Genomic DNA, 23,675 nt, shown 5'->3' on the forward strand with positions numbered 1-23,675 from the left:
ACATTGAGAAAGTGCCATTCGCTGTTAGAAGCTCATTCAATATTAAAACCAGTTATTTACCATATCCATAATGTTATTTGCAAATTAGGTAGCTCATTATTATTCAATAAAGGGTTATAATTAAAAAACTGGCTGATTCAATAGTTATTTGTTCAATTTCGTATTGGAAAATTTTAATACGTAATTTCAAAGGAAAAGTAAACCTTCATAATGCATTTAAATTTAAAAAAAAATGCGTATATAAAGAAATTTAATTCAGAACATTAAAAAATAGTCTCTAATAATTACGTCAGCGTAGTAGTAATATACATATATGTATATATACGTAAAATTAAAAAAATAAAACAATTTGTCTAAGGTAGAAAGTTTTACACCTAGTTTATAAAATGTTAATACCTGTGAATCGAGCTTCATAAAAAAGTAAATCATATCTTGTAGAAATTTAAAAGTGTTGTTATATTTTCCTACATGATTTAAAAAAATGGGAAGGTGAATACTTACATAAAATAATGTACACAATGCAGTAGCCGATAATACCAATATTTATCAACAAATTTCATAACTCACAAGAGTTGCATCAATCAAAACAATTTGGATTTACCAGTAAGGTCAAAAATCAGGAAACTCGAAAGTTAGGTACTATTTTTTAAAAGTAACAACTGACTAAATACGAACTAAGGTATAAAATCTCAAAGCCCGATCACAAACTGAAGGTAGTTATCAAAGAAAAATTAAAAATGTGCGGTTCTCCAAACAATATCACCGGAGAAATTGTTTTGGGATGTAAACTATTTCGTCAGCGAGCCGCGTATTTTTTAAATAGTGTTACATCATCTTTTGGCGCGAGCTTTTCGTATAAAATCTAATACTCCAGCATGGAGAAATCATTCTTCACCGGTTGTTGAAGGATTCTGCAGCGTACCGCTACCGATAGTTCTCAGTGATTACTTGCTACTTGCATTCTTTTATTATATTTTTTCTTAAGAAGCAATGGCTTTCAAGGTTGATTATAGCTACTTCATCAGTGCTCATTCCTCAAGAAGACGCCCTTCCTTAACCAGAGAATTGAGTAAGTCTTTATTATAATTTTATTTATCTTAATTGAAATTCATTTTGCTTATTGTCACATATTTCAATGAAAAACATATTTGTGTATATTTTGGAGTTAATTCAATTATCCTGTTTTTTCTTGTTTCTCTTTTAACAGTAAAGAAATAGTTCTCACCAAATGGGGTTATACACTTAAGTCTTTGATGCTATACATACATGTTAAAAAAACAATTAACAACAATTATAAAAAATTCTTTTTCAGCTCTTCCAAGGTTGGTTGTAAATGTCATAGATTCTTAACTTTCTTATTTTCAAGTTGAAAAATTTTTATCAGGAAAGTTGTAGCTATCAACTAAAAGTATTTCTGGGTAATATTTAATCTTTGTACAGGGTGTTCCTTAACAGCGTGATCATAAAATACTTTTTATTGATAGTCAATTTTTTTTATTTACTATTTTCTTTCTACTTAAAAACAATAAAAGTTATTTAGGAACCTTGTCTGTAGATGAGACATGAAAAACGTGAAACTGCAAAATCTACTAGTAGTAAAAATTGCATAAAAATGATACTTTTATAATTAAAATATTAGTGAAAGTAGAAGGAGGTTACCAAATTAATTTTCAAATATCTTATCTTTATTAAAGTGACTTACAATGTTATACAGAAAAAAAAGTTGTTTATGCTACTTTTGGTTACTAACTGCATTATCAGAATGATAGTATCGTTCAAATTGAGCTTTGCATTTTTCGTAAATCCACATATCGCCCGATTTTTACGCTGCACGAACCGATAACATTTGTACATAAGCTACCATAACAATAAATATTGTTTATTGTTATTAATATAGTTTCATTCTTATTTGCAATATCGGTTATTATGACATTCTCAGATAGACGTTATTAAGTTTGGAAAAACAGATTGCAAAATTTGTTGACTGATAAATGTATCCATTTTTTATTAATATGCTTCTGTGAAGCGAAAGATTTTATGTATTTCTGATACAGAAAAAAATACAATTAAAGATCCAAACACTTTTATCATTGCAAAAAAGGAAGGAATTTTCAAATTTTTATTACTTGAATAAATTTGTAATGTTTCACCTACAAACTCATTTTTTTCAGCAAAGCAACAATACAATGCCCCCAAAGAATCAATCTCCCTGGCAGAGGGCATGCCCAACGAGGTTACCTTTCCCTTCGAGCAAATCAACGTGTTGCTAAAGGACGGGTCCCAGTTCACTCTACAAGGTCCTGAACTACATTCTGCCCTCCAGTACATTCCTACCCAAGGGTACCCACCACTTGTGCAGACCTTGAAAGATTTTACCTACCAGGTGCACCAACCACCCCATTGGGAAAACCGCGAGGTTATCGTCACCAACGGCTCCCAGGATGGTATCAGCAAGTCCTTAGAAATGATAGTCGAGGAAGGGGATGACGTTTTGATTCAAAATCCCCTGTACGCTGGTACGGAGATTATTGTAAGTAAAGACAAAGTCAAGACGGTTTGATCGTTGATTGATATACTTTCTTTTAGGTGAAACCGTTTAAGGTCAATGTAATCGGCATTGAACAAGATCAATATGGCATTATCCCTAAGAAGCTTGTCGAAGCCCTCGAAAACTGCAAGGCTAAATATACCGAGGAAGGTGGGGGGAAGAGAAGAATGCCTAAAGTATTATATTTAAATCCAACAGGTATGCATTCTTTAACTGAACCCAAATAAAACATTTACTAACACTTTGGGGATCATTTACAGGATCAAATCCGACTGGCGCTACTATGACACTGGAACGAAGAAAAGAAGTTTATCAAATATGTTGCAAATACAATATAATCATACTCGAGGACGATGCCTATTTCTTCGTACATTTTCTAGAAGAGCAACCCCTTTCGTTTTTGTCTTTAGACACTGAAGGAAGAGTGATTAGATTTGATTCGATGTCAAAGGTATTAAGTTCTGGCCTACGAGTGGGATGGTTAACTGGACCAAGCGCTCTTGTAAAGAATATTGAACTACACGTACAAAGTTCTTTTCTACATTCAAGTACTCTCTCACAGGTAGGTAGTATACAAGAGGAAATTTTGAGTAGAATCATGTACTTCATCTCTTAGCAAATCAGGGACCTCTTTTTGATCTTCTTTGTCAAAAATTATGTACGATTCTTCACATATTTTTCTCCAAATGTTTTCGAAATAGTCATCTGAGATAATAATTTAGGAAATCTGCACATTTTTAATCATGTTCCAGATTACAATAATTTCAAATGACGTCAATTAGTAAGCGATTGTCATTAATAAAATTTATATTAATATTCAAATAAAACGATACAGTTATCAAAACAAAAACAATTTGTTACTGTATTTGTTGTACGATAAACAGTAGAAACCGACTCGATCTGGTTTTGAGCGTGACCCTTATAGACTCGGCTTATCCAGAGCACATTTTTTTAACGATTTTTGTTACATGTTTTGATAAATGCCTTGTGTTAATGACTTATGCTCAGATAACGCTAAGGATGAATGTAATTTTAGGATTCTGAGATAACAGTATCAAGTTAGATATGGGCAAGAAATGTATTTTTCAAACGTCCAAGGTAACAGATCGCCAAAATGGTACAATGGTCAGATATTATTATGCTACATTTTATCGGGCAATAACGATACGGATGACCCAATTTTTGGCGATAATGAAAAGCAAAAAACATTTAGAAATATCCTGATAAGTACGAAAAAAATACCTATGACAATGTACAGTTTCCTTAGAGATATAGAAACTTCTGGATTCCGTTTAGCGAATATTTTTATTTAGATAAAAAAGTTTATGTTCTTAGATATTTTGTAGTAGAATTCTAAATTTTGTTAAAGTTACAGTTTTTTTTTATTTAACTGAAATAATTAATACGTTTTTTATACAATTTTTTGGAATTTATTTTATTTTGAATTAGTTTAATTTTAGCCTGTTCTTAATTCACTACTATCGAAATAAATGAAATAGACCCCTGGGTTTGGAGACCGATATTAAGAAAACGTAGGGGCAAAAAAATTGAAATTTGGACCATTATTACTCTATTGTGTGCTAAAATTTCAGTTAGTTTCGTTATCCCATTTTTTAGTTATTAATGAAAATGTTGAAAAAATCATGGTTTTCTGCCAACAAAATTGATACCTCTCAATTTAACTCGTCGTAATTTTTTTGTTAATTCACAAAAAAATTCCAAATATTTACTAACGATAAGTCGAACTATTGTCTTTAGTACTGTAAAGGTCATTTGCCTCAAAAGCTCTTCTTTTGTTATTTTTAAACTAAACAGAAGTCCGTAAATATTGCGTTCTTCTAAAAAAAGAAAAAAACTGACAGTCTGAAAAAAATTATTAAAATAATAGTTATGAAGGCTATACTGTATACACTGCATCGGACCGTGAACGTAATTGACCATTCCGATACGTTTTTTAAGAATATCATATTTATAACTGTATTATTTTAACAATTTTTTTCAGATTGTTGTTTACAGTTATTTACTACCTATATCAGTTCTTTTCTTTTTTTTTAAATGCAACATTTACGGAGATGATTTGCTTAAAAATAAAAAAACGTGATTTTTTCAACATTTTCATTAATAACTAAAAAATGGGATAACGAAACTAACTGAAACTTTAGCACACAATAGAGTAATAGTGAGGCTATATATGATCCAAATTTCAAAATTTTTTGCCCCTACGTTTTCTCAATATCGGTATCCAAACTTAGGTGTCTATTTCATTTATTTCTATTAGTAGATATTCCAATTTTGAACCTCGTTCTTGTCTTGGCATTTCTATTCTGTTGTTTTGTTGTTGATTCTGAATTGTAGTACAGTTTTTAATATTCAAGAATTCTACAGGGTGTCCCGTTTAAAATTCCCCAGCTGGATATCTCGAAAACGGAAAAAAGATAAATGATTTCTGAAAAATCCTCTGTATAGTTTCAATAAATGGCTTTACTTGTGAGTACAAATCCCGTTCCTCTCAGTGCAGGTATAGATGTCGCTGCAATCCGTAAACATATTTTGTTGACAGCAGTTTTAAAAAGGCGCACATGAAAGGTCTCTAAATTATAAGCAACTTTTGTGATATAAATTATTTTCGAAAAGCCACTAGTTTCCGAGATACTTGGATTTGAGGTAATTTTTTTCCAGGAGGAAGATTTTTTAAAGTCAAGTTTTCAGGCATAACTACTGCAAATTTTCGTCGTATTAGATTGCTTTGAATAAAACAGTGATGAATTAATTTTATTTAGCTAATAGATATCACAGAAAATTACTTCATTTAATCTTGTTTACGCAAATCATAGTCTTTTCGATCAAGATGAAGTAATATTTATTTAACACAAACTGATGCAAAATTAACAAAAATTACAAATAATATCCATAATCGGCCCATATAATGTTATTTAAAAACTGGTCGTTTTCTTGAACCTTCTTTTGATTTCTTGAAGTGTCAAAGTTGGTTGCATATTACTGTTACCATAACTACAAGTCTACACCTTCAACTTTGACACATTTGACATTTATTCAGTATGGTCCAGTACACGAATGAAGAAAAGCTCGACATAATTTTAATATTCGGTGAATGCCGTAGAAATTCCAGAGAAGCAGAAAGACTTTATCAGGTACGTTACCCAAACCGTCGACATCCCGATCATAAAACCTTTTTGTCTTTATCGACGAATTTGCTTCATTGTGGTTCTTTTAACAAAAAGAAGCATCGTAGAAACACTGTTACAAATGATAGAAACACTGCCGTGGTATTAGGTAAGGTTGAAACTAATCCACATACCTCGGTGCGAGCTATACAACAAGAAACGGGGATTTCCGGAACATCGGTCCATAATATCTTGAAGCGAAATACGTATCATCCTTACAAAGTGCATCTTTTACATAATTTACGTCCTGGTGATATGCTACGAAGACTAAATTTTATTGCAGAAATGGAAATAAAGGCTCAAGAAAACGACCAGTTTTTAAATAACATTATATGGACTGACGAGAGTCGATTTACAAAAAATGGCATTTTGAATAGACATAATAGCCATTTCTGGCATGACAGTAACCCTAGATGGACCAAAGACAGACATTTCCAAACCACGTTTTCTATAAATGTATGGTGTGGTATTATTAATGGCATATTAATTGGACCCTATTTATATGAGGAAAATTTGAACGGTCGCAATTATTTACAATTCCTTCAGACCCAACTAAATGTTCTTTTGGAAGAAGTTCCTTTAGTTATGAGACAAAATATCTGGTTCCAACAAGACGGGGCACCAGCTCATAACGAAAGGAGGGTGCAAAATTTTCTTCATGAATATTTTCAGGGGCGATGGATAGGCACCAATGGTCCAATAAGGTGGCCTGCCCGCACCCCTGATTTAACCCCACTCGATTTTTTCTTGTGGGGTTACCTAAAGAACCTAATTTACCAAACAGAAATTGAAGACTTGGCTGACTTGTGCAATAAAATTTATGCGAGCTGTGCATCTATTCCTCGAAATGTTTTATTACGGGCAACTGATACCGAACTTAGAAAAAGATATGAATTATGTATTCATGAGAATGGCGGCAATTTTGAACACTTATTGTGACTCGTGTATTATGTTAATTTAGTATCGTTTATTTGTAATTTTTGTTAATTTTGCATCAGTTTTTGTTAAATAAATATTACTTTATCTTGATCGAAAAGACTATGATTTGCGTAAACAAGATTAAATGAAGTAATTTCCTGTGATATCTATTAGTTAAATAAAATTAATTCATCACTGTTTTATTCAAAGCAATCTAATACGACGAAAATCTGCAGTAGTTATGCCTGAAAACTTAACTTTAAAAAATCTTCCTCCTGGAAAAAAAATTACCTCAAATCCAAGTATCTCGGAAACTAGTGGCTTTTCGAAAATTGTTTATATCACAAAAGTTGCTTATAATTTAGAGATCTTTCATGTGCGCCACTTTTCAAAACTGCTGTCAACAAAATATGTTTTCGGATTGCAGCGACATCTATACCTGCACTGAGAGGAACGGGATTTGTACTCACAAGTAAAGCCATTTATTGAAACTATACAGTGGATTTTTCAGAAATCATTTATCTTTTTCCGTTTTCGAGATATCCAGCTGGGGAGTTTTAAACGGGACACCCTGTATGTAAGACACGAATTTAACTAACGTCAATGGTCTCTATTTTACAAATATTTTTTAAATTCATTGTTTTGTTCAAATTTTACTGAAATAATAAATATATCCTATACCTACTACCTTGGAATTTCTTGGTTCCAAATTTTACTACACTTTTGAATTATCCATCATCTTACATAAGATTCTGCTATTCATTTCATAAATTATTTTTGAAAGTTTATTGAAATAATTTATTCCTCACGTTATCTTTAAATTCTATCTTTATTTGCAGGTCTTGGTGCAAAATGTATTTCAAGTATGGGGCTTCGAGGGTCTTCTGTCACAGTTTGAATCTGTCCGTGCGTACTACAGAGCTCGTTGCGACTTCACCCTTGCCTCCATGGAAAGACACCTTAAAGGGCTCTGCGAATGGGCCATCCCTTCAGGCGGCATGTTCGTTTGGATCAAGGTACGAGGCGTCTCCGACGTCTACGAGATGCTCATGACTAGAGGACCCAAGAAGAACATCACCTTCGTACCCGGCCACGCTTTCATGGCCGATTCCACAGAGGCTTGTAACTACATTCGCGCCTCCTTCAGCAAAGCTACCCTCAAGCAAATCGACAAGGCCATGAGGTTGTTGGCGGAATTGATAAGGGAGGAACAGTTGTTGTTGCGTAGGAAACTGGACAGTTTAGAGAATAATATCCTCAGATAGATATCTCCGAACGGGTAGTAATTAAGAATTATTATTGATGTTATAATCAATATTACGCGTACCCTGAAGGGATGCGTTTTGTACATAGATACAGAGAAAGGTTTCTGTTTTATCGACGTAGTTTATCCTTTTACGTAAAGAGGGCGACAGTTGTATTGAGGAAGCGTAGAATATATGAGATTTTCTTATTTTGATGGAGAAATATTGCAGGAGTTTTCTGAATATTTGTTTCTAATAAGAAAACTTCCTATTGGACACATCATACCGCATATTAGATTAATTGTTTTTTACTTTATGAATTTTGTCCGTCATTAATAGTTGTGTAGTTACCTATTTGAGGGGTTATAGAATAAATACAGAAAATATTTTTACGTTTGTTGTTTTATTAATGGAATAATTTGTCTTCTCTATAAAAAATAAAACATCATACAAATATTTGTCTTTCGAGAAAGGAGAATACCTTAATATTATGAACATTTTATGTGAATTTGTCGCAGGAGTTTTCAGAATGACGCCAAATCAAATTCCTTTGATATCTTAGGCAGTAAATTACTCACACATTATTATTTTACTAGACAATTCTTCAGTGTCTCAAGAAAAGCGAAATAAACCATGAATTAAATAGTTTTTTGTGCTGTCTGATCCTAAGGAAAGCTTATGAAAATATTAAGTATTACGCGCCATCTAGTAACACATAGCTTAGACTGGATATTGGAGTTAGTCAAGACTGTAATGGTCTCTCGAATCAATCTATTCATGGTACATATACCGTACAGCTAGATGTCGCATAACTCGAATGTGATTAAAATAATCCTCGTATAAAATGAGAATATTAGAGTACATAAAATATTAGACCTAAATATGATAAATACTTTCAAGATCAAAATTCAATGTTTTTTTTTAAGGAAGCAAAACTTTCAGCTGAAAATTTCAAAATATTTATTACTTAGAAACGCCACTTTTTCTCTTGGTAACTAAACAAGATGTACTTTGTTATAAAACTAGTTATTTATATTGATATAAAGCAATCTGTATCGTAAACATTATTCTATTGCATAAGAATTAAATAAAAAAACAATACATTCCGTTGATAATCAGGTTTTAGAAACACAAGAGACATGCCCGGCTAGCTCAGTCGGTAGAGCATGAGACTCTTAATCTCAGGGTCGTGGGTTCGAGCCCCACGTTGGGCGTACTTTTTTTTTCTTTAATTTAATCAAATATTTTATTTTAGCTCCAAATTCAACAATAGAGAAAATCTTTATGCAGGAAATATTTTTTTCTTATTTAAATAGAAGATAATTTCGTCAGAAAGAGAAGATAGTTTCAGTATTCCTTGTTTGTATTTCCTAAGAAAAAAAAAATAGATTGCGACGTAATTGTTCTATTCGAACTTTGAGTTTTTATGAATTTTTCCTCTAAGTAGATATTTACTGTCTATTAAAACGCGAAGTAAAAACAAATCTTATATTAATCTTAAATAGTTTGGTGGCTCTTGATAAAAACTTGGTTTTAGGAATTTAAGAAAAATACTAAAACATTTGAAAATAACAAATCAAAAATATAAATTTATAGTCTTCGTATCAAAAACAGACTCCTTCGGTGCATCCGTAGCAGTTTTTTTATGAATTGATAGACTTAAATTCCGCCGTTATTGAGCTGAAATTATGGTGCCTGCGCCTATGAATTCTATTTGGGAAAAAAATACTTGTAGGTACCTAATAGCTATAACTTTGTTAACTTAAATGGAACACCCTGTATTTTTTTTACTGCAGATTTATAGAAAAGGTGACAAAGTAATTTCAAGAACATGTAGAGAATGTGATGCTTTTTTTCATAAATAATAATGAAATTAAAATAATCCTCATTGGTATAATTTAAACGATCCCCAGGCGTTTTTATTTAAAATTTCAGCAACAACTATTACAAACATAGCAATAATTTGAGAACTAACAAGTGTCAAGTTATTTTAATTGATTTGGAGTGTTTCTGGTTATGGCCAATTTGACAACAGGGAGAAATACGAGAAAAACTGTCCAAAAAATAGAAAATTGGAAATATCTCTAAAAGTAATAACGGCAACTCTAACAATGCTTATATGGTTTGAAAGGAAATTTCAGTCTGCATACGAGTAAAAAAATACAGGGTCTTCTATTTAAGTTGACAAAGTTATAACTCTTTGAAGTTATCAAAATGAATCAGCAAAAATGAAACATCTAGTATTAAAGGTTTCAATTTATTGGTATGCCATAATTTAGTATTAGGCATTTATTTAGAGGGCATTTTAAAAATATCACTGTTTGAACATTTTTGGCTGACTAAAATTAGTTTCTGTTTAATCTAAGAATTTAATTCTGTTTATTTACTCCAAAAATTTCAAAGCTGTGTAACTTTGAAATGAAACAAAAATGAATCCACCACTTTTATGTATAATTGAAACTACTTTACTATCCTAAAATTTAATCGCAACGTTTCAGAACAATTGCATAAGAATTTAAACAATTCAACAGTTCAACTTTTATCAAATGGGAAACATAAATAATACTAAATTTATACTTTATAGACTAATGTCATACAAATAAGATATAAAAACTTATCATTTCACTTGCTAACCACAAGTAACATTCTATTATGTGTTTGACAAAATGTAATTATATCATATAGATAAAAGTAATTTTTCTAACATGTCAACATCTTTTTTGAAATTTTAAACTTAAATTGAATTTAAAATTTCCCGCGAATATCAACGCATGCGCATAAAAAACGTTCCCAGCAATAATTAGTGTAGTCTCACAATATAAGAAGGTAACGCAACGGTTGTGTCACTTTTTAAATACAATGGGGTGCATAAAAAAGGATCCGGCCTAGCCAGCCAGCCCAGTGGCGGCTTGTGACATTGAGAATTGGTGAAGCATATTCATTAATTGACTAAAAAAAAGCGCCGTAGGCAAAATTTTTCAAGGTCAAACGGCTTTAAATGAATCTGGAAATTTTTGCATTTGCAATATTACCGAAAAACTGACGTTCGCGAGAAAGATTTTCATTTAGATTTTATAAAAAACAGAAATATTAGTTCGGACTTATTGATTTTTTTTCACAATTTTCCATATGGAAAATGACGTTTCCAATAAAATACATACTGGATCATACATAGAAAACATTTCTACAATAGGCTCATTCAGTAGATTTTTTTTGCATATTCCAAAAGTTTACCCTTTAATTAGTTAGTATAACAAAAATCAATTTTTTGTTTCAACGAGAAATGTGTGAAATAAATTAATGAAAACAGTGCGCGAAAAAACGTTGAGCAACCATTGCTGACGTCATAATACCCGTATGAGCGACTGGCAGAGCACTCCGCTCGCGCTCGCGCTCGCTCTCATCCCATTCTGTATTCATACGGTGTGTGGTTCGCTTGGCAGTTTCGTTAATCATTGTTTTTATGTCTAAATGGGTCGAAACCGAGGATTGTACAAATATTGTATAGTTCCAGGCTGCAAAAGTACCTCAGGATCGACTCCGAATAAAATATTTATTTCATTACCGAAAAATGAAAAGTTTGTGTGATGTTATCCACGNGGTGGCTCTTGATAAAAACTTGGTTTTAGGAATTTAAGAAAAATACTAAAACATTTGAAAATAACAAATCAAAAATATAAATTTATAGTCTTCGTATCAAAAACAGACTCCTTCGGTGCATCCGTAGCAGTTTTTTTATGAATTGATAGACTTAAATTCCGCCGTTATTGAGCTGAAATGGTGCCTGCGCCTATGAATTCTATTTGGGAAAGAAATACTTGTAGGAACCTAATAGCTATAACTTTGTTAACTTAAATGGAACACCCAGTATTTTTTCACTCTGTGGTATGCAGCTTTATGGAAAATGTGACAAAGTAATTTCAAGAACATGTAGAGAGTTTGCTGCTTTTTTTTTCATAAATAACAAAGAAATGAAGTTAATCCTCATTAGTATAATTTACGCGATCCTCAGGTATTTTTATTTAAATTTTCAGCAAAAACTATTACAAACATAGCAATAATTTGACAACTTACAAATGTCAAGTTATTTTAATTGTTTTGGAGTGTATCTGGTCAGGGCCAACTTGACAACAGGTCTAATACGAGAAAAACTGTCCAAAAAATAGAATTTTGGAAATATCTCTAAAAGTAGTAACGGCAACCTTAACAATGCTTATATGGCTTGAAAGGAAATTTCAATCAGCATACGACAGAGTAAAAAAATACAGGATCTTCCATTTAAGTTATCTATGCTCCTTACAGGTACCAAAAATCCACTTGATGTCACGCTTCTGAAGAGTTATTAGCATCCCCGTGGACCCTTGCATATGTCAATTTTTTTCTTTAAAAATTTATAGGTATAGGGAATATTTAATAAAGTGTCCCTCAAATTTCACGTAGAATCCGAAAATGCAATAATATACAGTGTGTTCGATTTAAAATAACAAAAATAACCGGAAGTGCAACATTTTTTAAAATATTTTCATCGAAAAGTTCATGACCGGTAACCAGGGTATTCAAATTTTCAAAAAATCCTATCATGACAACTTCGTATACTTTTAATGAACCAGTAGCGTGAATAACCCTGTATATAATAACCCATAACGCAACGGTTATGTCACTTTTTAAATACAGTGAGATACATAAAAGAGGATCCAGCCTAGCCAGCCTGACCAGTGGCGGCTCGTGACATTGAGGATAGGTGAAGCATATTCATTGATTGACTAAAAAGAAAAAAAAAAAAAAACGCCGCAGGCAAAATTGTTCAAAATTTCAAGGTCAAATGGCTTTAAGTGAATCTGGAAATTTTTAGTTGCATTTGCAATATTACCGAAAAACTGACATTCGCGAGAAGGATTTTCATTTAGATTTAAAAAAAAAAATAGAAATATTAGTTCGGCTCGTGGTCTTGTAATAGGTACAGATACTTCCCCTTTTTTTCCACATCTAGAGGAGGCACATGTCTCTCGCAATTTAAAAAATTCTTTTTTCCTCAATTTTCCATCTGGAAAATGACGTTTGCAATAAAATACATACTGGATCGTACATAGGAAACATTTCTACAATTTTGTGTTGGGCGCCTCGTTGCCATGACAACTACCGTAAACAACGCTATGAAGTGAAGCGGAATACAAACTGATTTCGATCCGCGTCACTTAATTATGCTTTACGTTGTATACGTTGTCCTTGCTGTACGAGGTTGATGTTCGCGTTAACGAATACATGTTTTTTTTAGAAGGCACTCACCGCGCAACTATTCTGTTTTTTTCTGCGTATAAAATAAACAAACAATACACTTTGTTACAATTTGTTACCATTGTCTATCTTTTGTTCAATGCTATGTCAAATCTTATAGTAGTCCCACTGTTTTAATATATTCAAGTTAAAATAGGCAACCAGAAATACAGGTCGTTTGGCGCCCTTAAAAAATTTTCAAAATGCCGCTATAGTGCCACACCCTGTAATTTAACGCTATACTTTTCCTTTTTTTATATGATGCTCGTGCTACCTAACGCACTATTCCCTGTTTGCTAATTTCAGGTGCAAAACGGCCAGGTTCACCACCACCGCCGCACAACTACGGGGTATTTGGCGATATATATATAGGCGTACACGTCCAGATCGTGTTTCACGGCGCGGCTTAGCGTCAGCGGGTTTTACTGGTATTACACTTTATACATAAATCTACAAGATACATAACTCTCCTCCGGGATCAGGATGCTGCATCCAGTTGGCCATGTCTGGCAACTCCATTTCGGCGTGCCGCTTGCGGATAAATATCGCCGTGGCTAGGAGGCCTCATCAGCCTCCAAACACAGACGGAATTTTAACTGCTCCTTTATAGGAAATGCTGCGGGATAATTCGGAGAGTTTTTATTGCCCCGATACGGCGTGAATTCATAAAAAGGGGTGGGCGATTTATTTTTTAAGTAGTTCTGCTGTCGGGAATCTAAAAATCGGGGAAGCCTTATATACAGGGTGTTTCAGTTTGATATGTCACAAACACGTGAGCATATTTTGGGAATAAAAATAAGAATAAAAGTCTGGTAAACTTTTGTTCTAACTTCCTTCGTTATGAAGATACAGGGGGTTGAATTTTTTCTATAAATTAAAATTTTCTTTCATAACTTTTAAACGGATTAAGATATTGTTATCCAATTTGTGGTACTGTGTAAGCCGGGGATATTGCATTTGCTGCCAAAAAAATGGCCCTTTAAAATTAAGCAGTGGCGTAGATACAGGGTGAGTCTGTCACTTTGGGCAAAATAAATATGTGACGCCACTGGTTAAATTAAAAAAAGTGATCATATCATAATTTTACAATTCATTTCCAATAAAAATGGTCTCTTTCATTTTCTTCGTGTGTCTCATAGTTTAGTCACAAATTGGATATTCATAGAAGTCTGTTTTTCGACGACTGTGTTAACATGCGACAATGCTTCTGAATTCAGTATGCCGTGAAAACAAAATCCAATTTATTATGTAGTTTTGAATGTGACAGTTAATGTTTATGATAAATAGCGTTTATGCAGTTTATGTATATGTGGTTTTTCAATAATGGCGCAGGTTGCATTCACAAATGAAGAGTATGCAGATATGCATTTGATGTATGGTGCAGCCTGGGGTAATGCTGTTGAAGCTAGACGATTGTACGCAGAAAACTTTCCTGGGAGAAGAATTCCTGACCGAAGGGTATTTCAGGCAGTTGACGCGCGTTTAAGGGAAAGAGGAATTCGTATAGGGGCTATTGAGAGACCGCGACCCCGACAACCAAATTTTGAAGATCAGATTCTTCAAATGGTGGAAAGGGAACCAACGACAAGCACCAGAAAAATTAGCTCTGAACTGGGCGTAAGTCATACAACGGTCTGGCGCACAATTCGTAATCAACAGCTGTATCCATTTCACTTTCAAAAGGTGCAAGCGTTGACTCCAGCAGATTATCCACCTCGACAACAATTTTGTCGCTGGCTGCTGAACCGTTGTGCAGAAGAGCCTAACTTTGTAGCACACATATTATTTACTGATGAAGCCAGTTTTGCAAGAGATGGCATAATGAACTCACACAACATGCATTACTGGGCTGACGAGAACCCTAATTGGACTGTCGCTGGTACGCATCAACAGCAGTTCTCGCTAAATATCTGGTGTGGTATTATTGGCGATATTTTAATCGGGCCACATGTTTTGCCAAACCGTTTAACCGGCCAAGCCTATAGGCATTTTTTAGAGGAAATCCTACCAGGATTGTTGGAAGAGGTTCCACTTGCAACAAGAGTATTGCTCTGGTTTATGCAGGACGGGGCACCTGCCCACTTCAGTTTAGCTGCCAGGAATTATTTGCAGAACACCTATCCAAATAGGTGGATAGCTCGAGGGGGTCATGTAGCTTGGCCAGCAAGGTCGCCTGACCTGAACCCCCTTGACTTCTTTTTGTGGGGTCACTTAAAAAGTTTGGTATACGAAACAGAGGTTCAAAGTATTGAAGATCTACAGCTTCGCATACAAAATAGTTGTAGAGCAATTTTAAATACCCCAGGGATTTTCGAACGAGTTCGGAGATCGTTATTACGTCGAGCTGAAGCGTGCATCCTAGTTCAAGGACGGCACTTCGAACAATTATTGTAAATTTTTATTAGATAGGGGTCTAATATTTAATAATAATAAATTATATTGAAACAAGTTTTGATTTTATCTGACATGAAGTTTTCTTATAATAATTTTGATCATATGTATATTATCTTAATTAAATAAAAAGGACAAATAATGTGTTAAGTACTACTACATACTTCTTCTTAAGATTATGGCAATAGGATACATAAATTATTACTGCGCCAGAAATTTTCAAAATTAAGCAAAATATCATATTACTTATTGTAGTTAATATGTTCAATAGCAGTTAACAATCGAATAGCACAATTTTGCTCCACATAAACATTTCAATTTGTGACTAAACTATGAGAGACACGAAGAAAATGAAAGAGACCATTTTTATTGGAAATGAATTGTAAAATTATGAAATGATCACTTTTTTTAATTTAACCAGTGGCGTCACATATTTATTTTGCCCAAAGTGACAGACTCACCCTGTATCTACGCCACTGCTTAATTTTAAAGAGCCATATTTTGGCAGCAAATGCAATATCCTCGGCTTACACAGTACCCCAAATTTGATAACAATATCTTAATCCGTTTAAAAGTTATGAAAGAAAATTTTAATTTATAGAAAAAATTCAACCCCCTGTATCTTCATAACGAAGGAAGTTAGAACAAAAGTTTACCAGACTTTTATTCTTATTTTTATTCCCAAAATATGCTCACGTGTTTGTGACATATCGAACTGAAACACCCTGTATATCTACACCTTGGAAACATACAAGGTCCGATGATAAAGCTCGCGAGATCTTTGCCAATTTACCAATATTGTGCATTTATTGATTTTCGTAATTGTTTCATTTTGCAACATTACGATAAATCCAAGTCACGCCTTTATGGGATATAGATCAATAAATAAAATAATGTAATATTTCAAATCATTGCGGTTGTATTTTACACCATGCCCTCTATAATATAAAAATATTTTTTTATAAAATTCGTTAGTGTTAAAATAATTTAAAACAAATACATTTATGTACATATATTGTTCCTGTCGCAATTTCGATAAAACCGAAAAACAAAAATTGTGACAGGATCAATAATATACAGGGTGTCTGGTAAGTATATGGCATACTCTTGCATGGGAGTATATAGGGGAAGTCAAAACAACCTTAGCTTGTTATAACAAAAATTCCTAAAGTGCCCCTTAACGGAGATACAGAGCCCCAAAGGAATACCTAGCGATTCACCTTTTCGGCTCTAACTTTTCAACCGACGCACTATCGTACGAAATGCCTAAAGCTGGACAAACATGAAAAAAAGGTTCCTATTTGGAATTTTTTAAGTATCAGGTTGGCAATAGGGATAGTTGGGCTGTTCAAAATGATCGGTGGAAACAGTTTGCTGTTTATACTGGAGCTAGAATTCGAAGTCGAAGTAACCTTATTGTGGTCGCCTAAGCGAACACAAAAGTACATCACATATTCAAAGTGCTGGACGTTGTTCCAAGCGGTATGTAAAGTATTTCAACATTATAAATTATGCATAATAAATTATTTTTTCCACGGTCGGGAGTAGAAATCAGTTTCTATGATATCAAAATTAAAACAGAAGTAGTCGATTATTCCCAAGGGAGTATAATGCTCCCAATGGAGTTTACATTATGGAGAACGTTTTTCATGCAAAAAAAAAGATAAGATTGAAATTATTTATTGACATTTAAATTAAATGTTACATTTGTACGATTTTCAAAATTAATATTAGAAGGAATATTGCTTTCGCTTACATTTACAGTTTTTGTGATTGTGCTAGTAGTGGTACCTACTAAAACCTGATTAGCAATTTTGGTCTTNTTACACCATCCTCGAGGTTCTATAATATAAAAATATTTTTTTATAAAATTCGTGTTAAAATAATTTAAACAAATTCATTTATATACATATATTGTTCCTGGCACAATTACCATAAAACCGAAAAACAGGAAATTGCGACAGGATCAATAATATACAGGGTGTCTGGTAAGTATATGGCATACTCTTGGTATATAGGTAGGAGTATATAGGGGAAGTCAAAACAACATTAGTTTGTTATAACAAAAATTCCTAAAGTGCCCCTAAACGGAGATACAGAGTCCCAAAGGAATACCTAGCGATTTACCTTTTCGGCTCTAACTTTTGAACCGACGCACTATCGTACGAAATGCCTAAAGCTGGGCAAAAATGAAAAAAAAAGTTTCTATTTGGAATTTTTTAAGTATCAGGTTGGCAATAGGGATAGTTGGGCTGTTCAAAATGACCGGTGGAAACAGTTTGCTGTTTATACTGGAGCTAGAATTCGAAGTCGAAGTGCTGTAAAAATTTATTTATTGTACTGATAAAGTCGTAATAAAATGTACGTTGTTCCAGGCGGTATGTAAAGTATTTCAACATTATAAATTATTCATAATAAATTATTTATTGTCCACTTATTTTCATTATTGTCTATGACAAATAATGCTTAAATTTATTACGAAAATAATTCAAAAGTGAACTTAAAAGTTATATATAAGGCACTATAAGGCTAAATTACTTATTGACCCGTAATATATGATCAATTTATTATAATGTTATGAAAAAAACATCTGCGCTTAGCTGCACTTTCAATTTTACGATATGAATAAAACAAAAGTTGCAATAAATCGTAATTCAGTTATTTCGTTAATGTCGAACAAAAAGTGAAAAGAGTATTGCACTTATTATAAAATAAGTAAAAATAATGTTTGGAAAAATACATATAAGTAAATAGTAAAGGGCAATAAGTAAATAAAGAGAAAGAAAACTCGAGTATAACATAGAAATGGATAGTCGATGCGATTTTGTCAATTCACAGCCCCACAGAAAAAAGTGGAATATTTGAAAGACAAGACCCTGGTATCTATATGTTTTTGGGATCGCTGAATCCGAAACCGGTGTCTGTTTGATCCGATCAGGTTTGCGTTAAGGTCAGTTCAAGGTTAAATGTAGAAAATCATTTACCAACAAAGTAAACCTCCATATCTATATGTTTTTCGGGACGGTTTATCCGAATCTGGTGTCCGATTGATCCGACCAAGTCTACGTTAAGGTCAATTCAAGGTCAAATGTAGAGAATCAATTGCCAACAAAGTAAACCAATGTATCTATACGTTTTTGAGGTCGCTTAATCCGAATCCGGTCCATTTAACCGGATCAGCTCTGCTAAGTTCCAAACTCAAAACACTCAAGTGTTCATTTATGCGTATTAAAATTTGAGTAACAAATAATATTATAGAAAGAAAGCTTTAACTCTGAGCCTTTGACTTTCAACAATATTCAACAGTATAACATGATCAAATGACGAATTTTTAAGAAATGTATTTTATCTGCTTTATAATAGATTAAATTTTCGCATAATCAGTGCGGTCAAAAACCCCAATATCCACTTCCGTTAGTTTATTCCACTTTTGTCAAATTCCGTCCGCCATATTGGATCCGACATTTAAAATTTTTCAATTTCAATATGAAATTCGTAATCAGTGTTGTCCGAAACACCTATTTTTGTCAGTTTATTCGACTTTTTTAAAATTTAATCCGCCATTTTGAATTTTTCAATTTTAATATCAAATTCGTAATCAGTTGGGCCCAAAATCCCAGTATACCCACAATTGTACAATTTGAAATAAATTTTAATTTTTGACCAGCTTTTAGGCATTTCGTGCGACGTGTACAATTTAATGATATTGTAATATTTTATGTAGGCCATAAAGGCCTAAAAATTCAGCCAAGTTGACAAAATTTCGATTTAAAGGCTTAGTTAATTGGACTATAAAATCATACTACAGTAGATTTTACACTGCCTCAGTCAAAAACGGACTTGCCACCACACTCGTTGGGCTAAAATTTTGACAGGTGTCATTTTATACAGCTGAAAACTGAATTTTTAAATATTTTGGTTATTCCTCTTTAAAAAAGGTACTCTGCGTTTGTTTCGATAAAATTAACCGTTTTCGAAAAAATTTAGTTCTTGTATAACAACGCCATGGAAATAAAAAATCAGAATACTGAAATAAAACACCCGACTATTTTTTGTCGTATTCACAACACATTGTCAAAATTGTCTAATTGATTTGAGTACATAAGACTAAATAATGGATTCCTATAGCGAATATGTATCTAATTTATGGACAAGCACTCGACAATTGTGTTGAGGCAAAAAGAATTTATTCTGATACATTTCCAAATTGACGTTTACCGCACCGAAGAACTTTTGAAAGGGTTGATCGTAGCTTACGAGAAAGAGGTAAAAGTCAAGTGAAATTAAAAAAAAATGCTAAAAGTAGCTAATCCTTGGCTAATCCATTATAGGAAGGACCTCCAAGAAGAGCAAGGAACCTTAGTTAGAGGAGGAAAATCTGGATGAGATTGCTGAAAATCCCTCTAATAGTGTAAGAAAGCTGTCGATTCAAGTTCATGCGACAAATTGGGCCGTTCATGAAACCCTTCTAGAACAGCTGCTACATCCTTATTACGTCCAACCTCTGAATTTGACGAGGCCAAAATCAATGGCCACAATGATTTCCAGATTATAATCCAGTCGATTTATTTTTTTGACACAGTATGAAGGATAATGTTTAGACTGAAGAAAGTAATGTCAAAAGAAAAGGGAATCATCGAATGGATTACAAAAGGAATTTATATATGATTCAGTAAAATAATTAATTAAATTTCCTACATTTATAATAATTANAAATCAGAATACTGAAATAAAACACCCGACTTTTTTTTGTCGTATTCACAACACATTGTCAAAATTGTCTAATTGATTTGAGTACACAAGACTAAATAATGGATTCCTATAGCGAATATGCATCTAATTTATGGACAAGCACTCGGCAATTGTGTTGAGGCAAAAAGAATTTTTTCTGATACATTTCCAAATTGACGTTTACCGCACTGAAGAACTTTTGAAAGGGTTGATCGTAGCTTACGAGAAAGAGGTAAAAAGTCAAGTGAAATTAAAAAAATGCTAAAAGTAGCTAATCCTTTGCTAATCCATTTTAGGAAGGACCTCCAAGGAGAGCAAGGAACCTCAATTAGAGGAGGAAATTCTGGATGAGATTGCTGAAAATTCCTCTAATGGTGTAAGAAAGCTGTCGGTTCAAGTTCATGCGACAAATTGGGCCGTTCATGAACAACTGCTTCGAGAACAACTGCTACATCCTTATCACGTTCAAAAGGTACATGCCTTGTATATGGGCAATGATTTGAAATAATGGTGTTCTTTTACTTATTGATCTTTATCCCATTAAAACCTTGAATTGGATAACTAATCAAGATCGCTAAATAGGGAAAACGTAATTACGATAAATATTGTGAAAAATATATACAGGGTCATCTATTCTACCCCCTTATCTAGTTTACCTTTATTTCTAGGAAAACATTAAAGGAAACAAAATTAGAAGAAAAACATTGTATCAACTGACACACTAAGACTCCTGAGATCAATCAATCAATACAGGGCGTTAAAATAGAAATTTTGAAAATCTTATTTCTTAATATCTTTGATGATTTTCGAGATATTGACTCTATTTATTCTATTGCAATTGTTATGCGCTGCCAAAATCAAATGAACAGCGGCGCGTTATCTTTTATCTTTCTCAACTTTTTTGTAGATACTTATGTCTATCGATTTTTTAAAATTTCTTTGCGAATACTTTGTTCCCTTCAGAAGTTCATTGGACAGTTTTCGAGAAAAATACCACTTTTTAAAATACTGTGCATAGGGACTACGGGTTTTATATTGTGCACTGAATTTAGTACCTAATTTGTGAAAATAAGAGTTTTGAAAATCTATAGAAAGGACAGCAGCATGTTTTTAACAAATTACAAAAAACATTGATTTTATAATTAAATAAATTTCGATCTTTTTTTAATAGGAATTTGCGGATTTTCTCTCTCGCTTTCCTACTTCATTAGAGAAAATCATATGTTGCGAAAAACACCTCTTCTCTCCTGAAGTTTAGTAGTCGCTATGAGGATTCTGTCTGATATTCAATATTATTAATTTCTTCAGCATGAACGATATGCTACATACCTACTACTCTAGAAAAAGAAATTTACTGTATTCTATTCAAATCTTGGATTGTGGTGGTCACTGAACAGGAACATTTTGTCCTCGTTGAATTTGGAAATATGTAATTTATTATGCATTTCAAAAATTAAATTTCATTCAGTAACAATATGTCCAATAAAAATGTTGTCAGTTCTATAGTAATAAATTAATTTCAAACCCCTGGATTTGACGAAGCCAAAATCAATGGCCACAATGATTTCCAGATTATAATCCAATCGATTTATTTTTTTGACACAGTACGAAGGATAATGTTTAGACTGAAGAAATTTATGTCAAAAGAAAAGGGAATCATCGAATGGATTACAAAAGGAATTTATATATGATTCAGTAAAATAATTAATTAAATTTCCTACATTTATAATAATTATAACTATGTTCGTGGATACTGAATAGAGTGTAGTATTGGCTTAAAAGGTATATTATTGATAAAAAATCCGTTTTCTTCGTGTACTCCTCCTATCAAAACGTCTTGTATTCGTTATGTTGTCTTTGTCAGTGCAAAGAGATTACAGTTACATTTGTCGAACCTAGAGGACGCTTCTTCACAATCGCATTGTTGCAATATAAGAAGCCACGAATTGACATCATCAAGCAAATCTTTTGATACTTTCAATTTCATTACTTGGACTTCCAGTCTTATTTATTAGAAGTACTGAAAATGTTCAACAACATATGGTTCGTACATCACAACAATGTAGTTTTAGCTTGTAAACAAATGCATGTGTTGAAACCCTATCCCCTGTTCATCTATCTTTGAAGAATTTCTTCTGTCTTTGAATACAGAACAGATATCGAAAGAAAGAATCGATAATATCTATGAAGTAGCACGACACTAATATTGAAACTTCTATAACAGCCTATATATTTTCTTCCTTATTCCAATTTTCAAAAAAGGATATCACTGCATTTATCACGTTTCGAATGTTTTGCGGTCAATTGCTTTTAAAAGGAATATAATCCCTTTCTGTATAATTTTTTTATATAAAGTCTATATCTGTTTCATAAATTATGTTTTAATAAGTGACAGATTTGGCAGAATGGAAAATTTAATAATTTATGGCAGTGCTACTTTAATTTTCGTAACTAATTTCGATTTCACTCATACATGAAATCTGATATAATTTTTTAATCATCCTTAGTAAAATAAGCCCAAATATACACAGCCCATAAAAATTCAAAGAACCTTTGAGGCATAGATCAAATCCCCTATAAATAAACAACGCGCGTGAATTCGTATACTTTTTTTTAATTAGGTTATACATTATTGATGCCCGGAAGATATTTATTTACCTTCTGTGCATAAATATTTAGCAAAGTAAATGTGAATGTGGGGTAAAAGGCTATAATTCATCTCTGAACACCAGTAGGCAATATAGGCTCCCCATTATAGAACCTCTATATAGAGAAGGTTTTACGTTTTATATCTCTTTTATTCCCTCTTTTATTTTATGATTATATCCTGATTTCACCGAGTAATAATAGTAAAAAATATTATAGCGCATGAAAGTTAATTTTTATGAGTTAAAGTTATGCAAAAGATATGAAGGAAATAGATACTATTAAGAGATATAAATGAATGAAATTTCGTGTAAATTAAAATTCGATAAAAAATTATATGGGCTCATAAGAAATTTTTTAATGATAGTAAAAGTTAAACAACATTTTACTTTCTAGTCAGTCAAAGCACTAGGTAATACTGCTAGAAACTAGTAGGGCGAGTTTAGTTTTTTGGAAATATCAAATATTTATTTTTACATACTAAATTTTGGGTGCAACAATAATTATTTCCGTTTTTTTTTAACGAATCTTGACGATTTTATTTTTAACTTAAACTAACTTTAACTCTTTTCATAAGCTTTCCGAATATGTAATAATATAACGAGCGTTCAAATAAAAACGTGGTCGAAGTTGGCTCTGACACATTGGACGTAGGGAGTAGCTTATAGCGACCAACTTAACCTCATTTCTCAACGAGCTGTATAGCAGCTGTCAGTTTCAATAACGTTAATGACTATA

The 23,675-nt window shown here is 32.7% G+C and overlaps 1 protein-coding gene and 1 non-coding gene across 2 annotated transcripts; both read left to right on the top strand.

The window, feature by feature from the left end:
• Positions 1-889: 889 nt before the first annotated feature.
• Positions 890-8,287, top strand: LOC108908783 (kynurenine/alpha-aminoadipate aminotransferase, mitochondrial). The gene is made up of 5 exons (XM_018712922.1): positions 890-1,069; positions 2,172-2,530; positions 2,587-2,746; positions 2,809-3,110; positions 7,491-8,287. Exons 1-5 carry the CDS (start codon positions 991-993, stop codon positions 7,914-7,916), a joined length of 1,326 nt encoding a protein of 441 aa, XP_018568438.1. The 5' UTR covers positions 890-990; the 3' UTR covers positions 7,917-8,287.
• A 749-nt stretch (positions 8,288-9,036) lies between these two features.
• Positions 9,037-9,109, top strand: Trnak-cuu. Its single transcript has one exon. It is a non-coding gene; the product is annotated as a tRNA-Lys (tRNA).
• Positions 9,110-23,675: the final 14,566 nt, after the last annotated feature.

Source organism: Anoplophora glabripennis, unplaced genomic scaffold, assembly GCF_000390285.2.
Source record: "Anoplophora glabripennis isolate ALB-LARVAE unplaced genomic scaffold, Agla_2.0 scaffold400, whole genome shotgun sequence".
Lineage (NCBI taxonomy): Eukaryota > Metazoa > Arthropoda > Insecta > Coleoptera > Cerambycidae > Anoplophora > Anoplophora glabripennis.

Coding starts and splice junctions, on each gene's coding strand:
- LOC108908783 (XM_018712922.1), top strand. CDS start 991: ATGGCTTTCAAGGTTGATTATAGCTACTTCATCAGTGCTCATTCCTCA. Junction 2,531..2,586: donor ACGCTGGTACGGAGATTATT/GTAAGTAAAGAC, acceptor ACTTTCTTTTAG/GTGAAACCGTTTAAGGTCAA. Junction 2,747..2,808: donor ATTATATTTAAATCCAACAG/GTATGCATTCTT, acceptor GATCATTTACAG/GATCAAATCCGACTGGCGCT.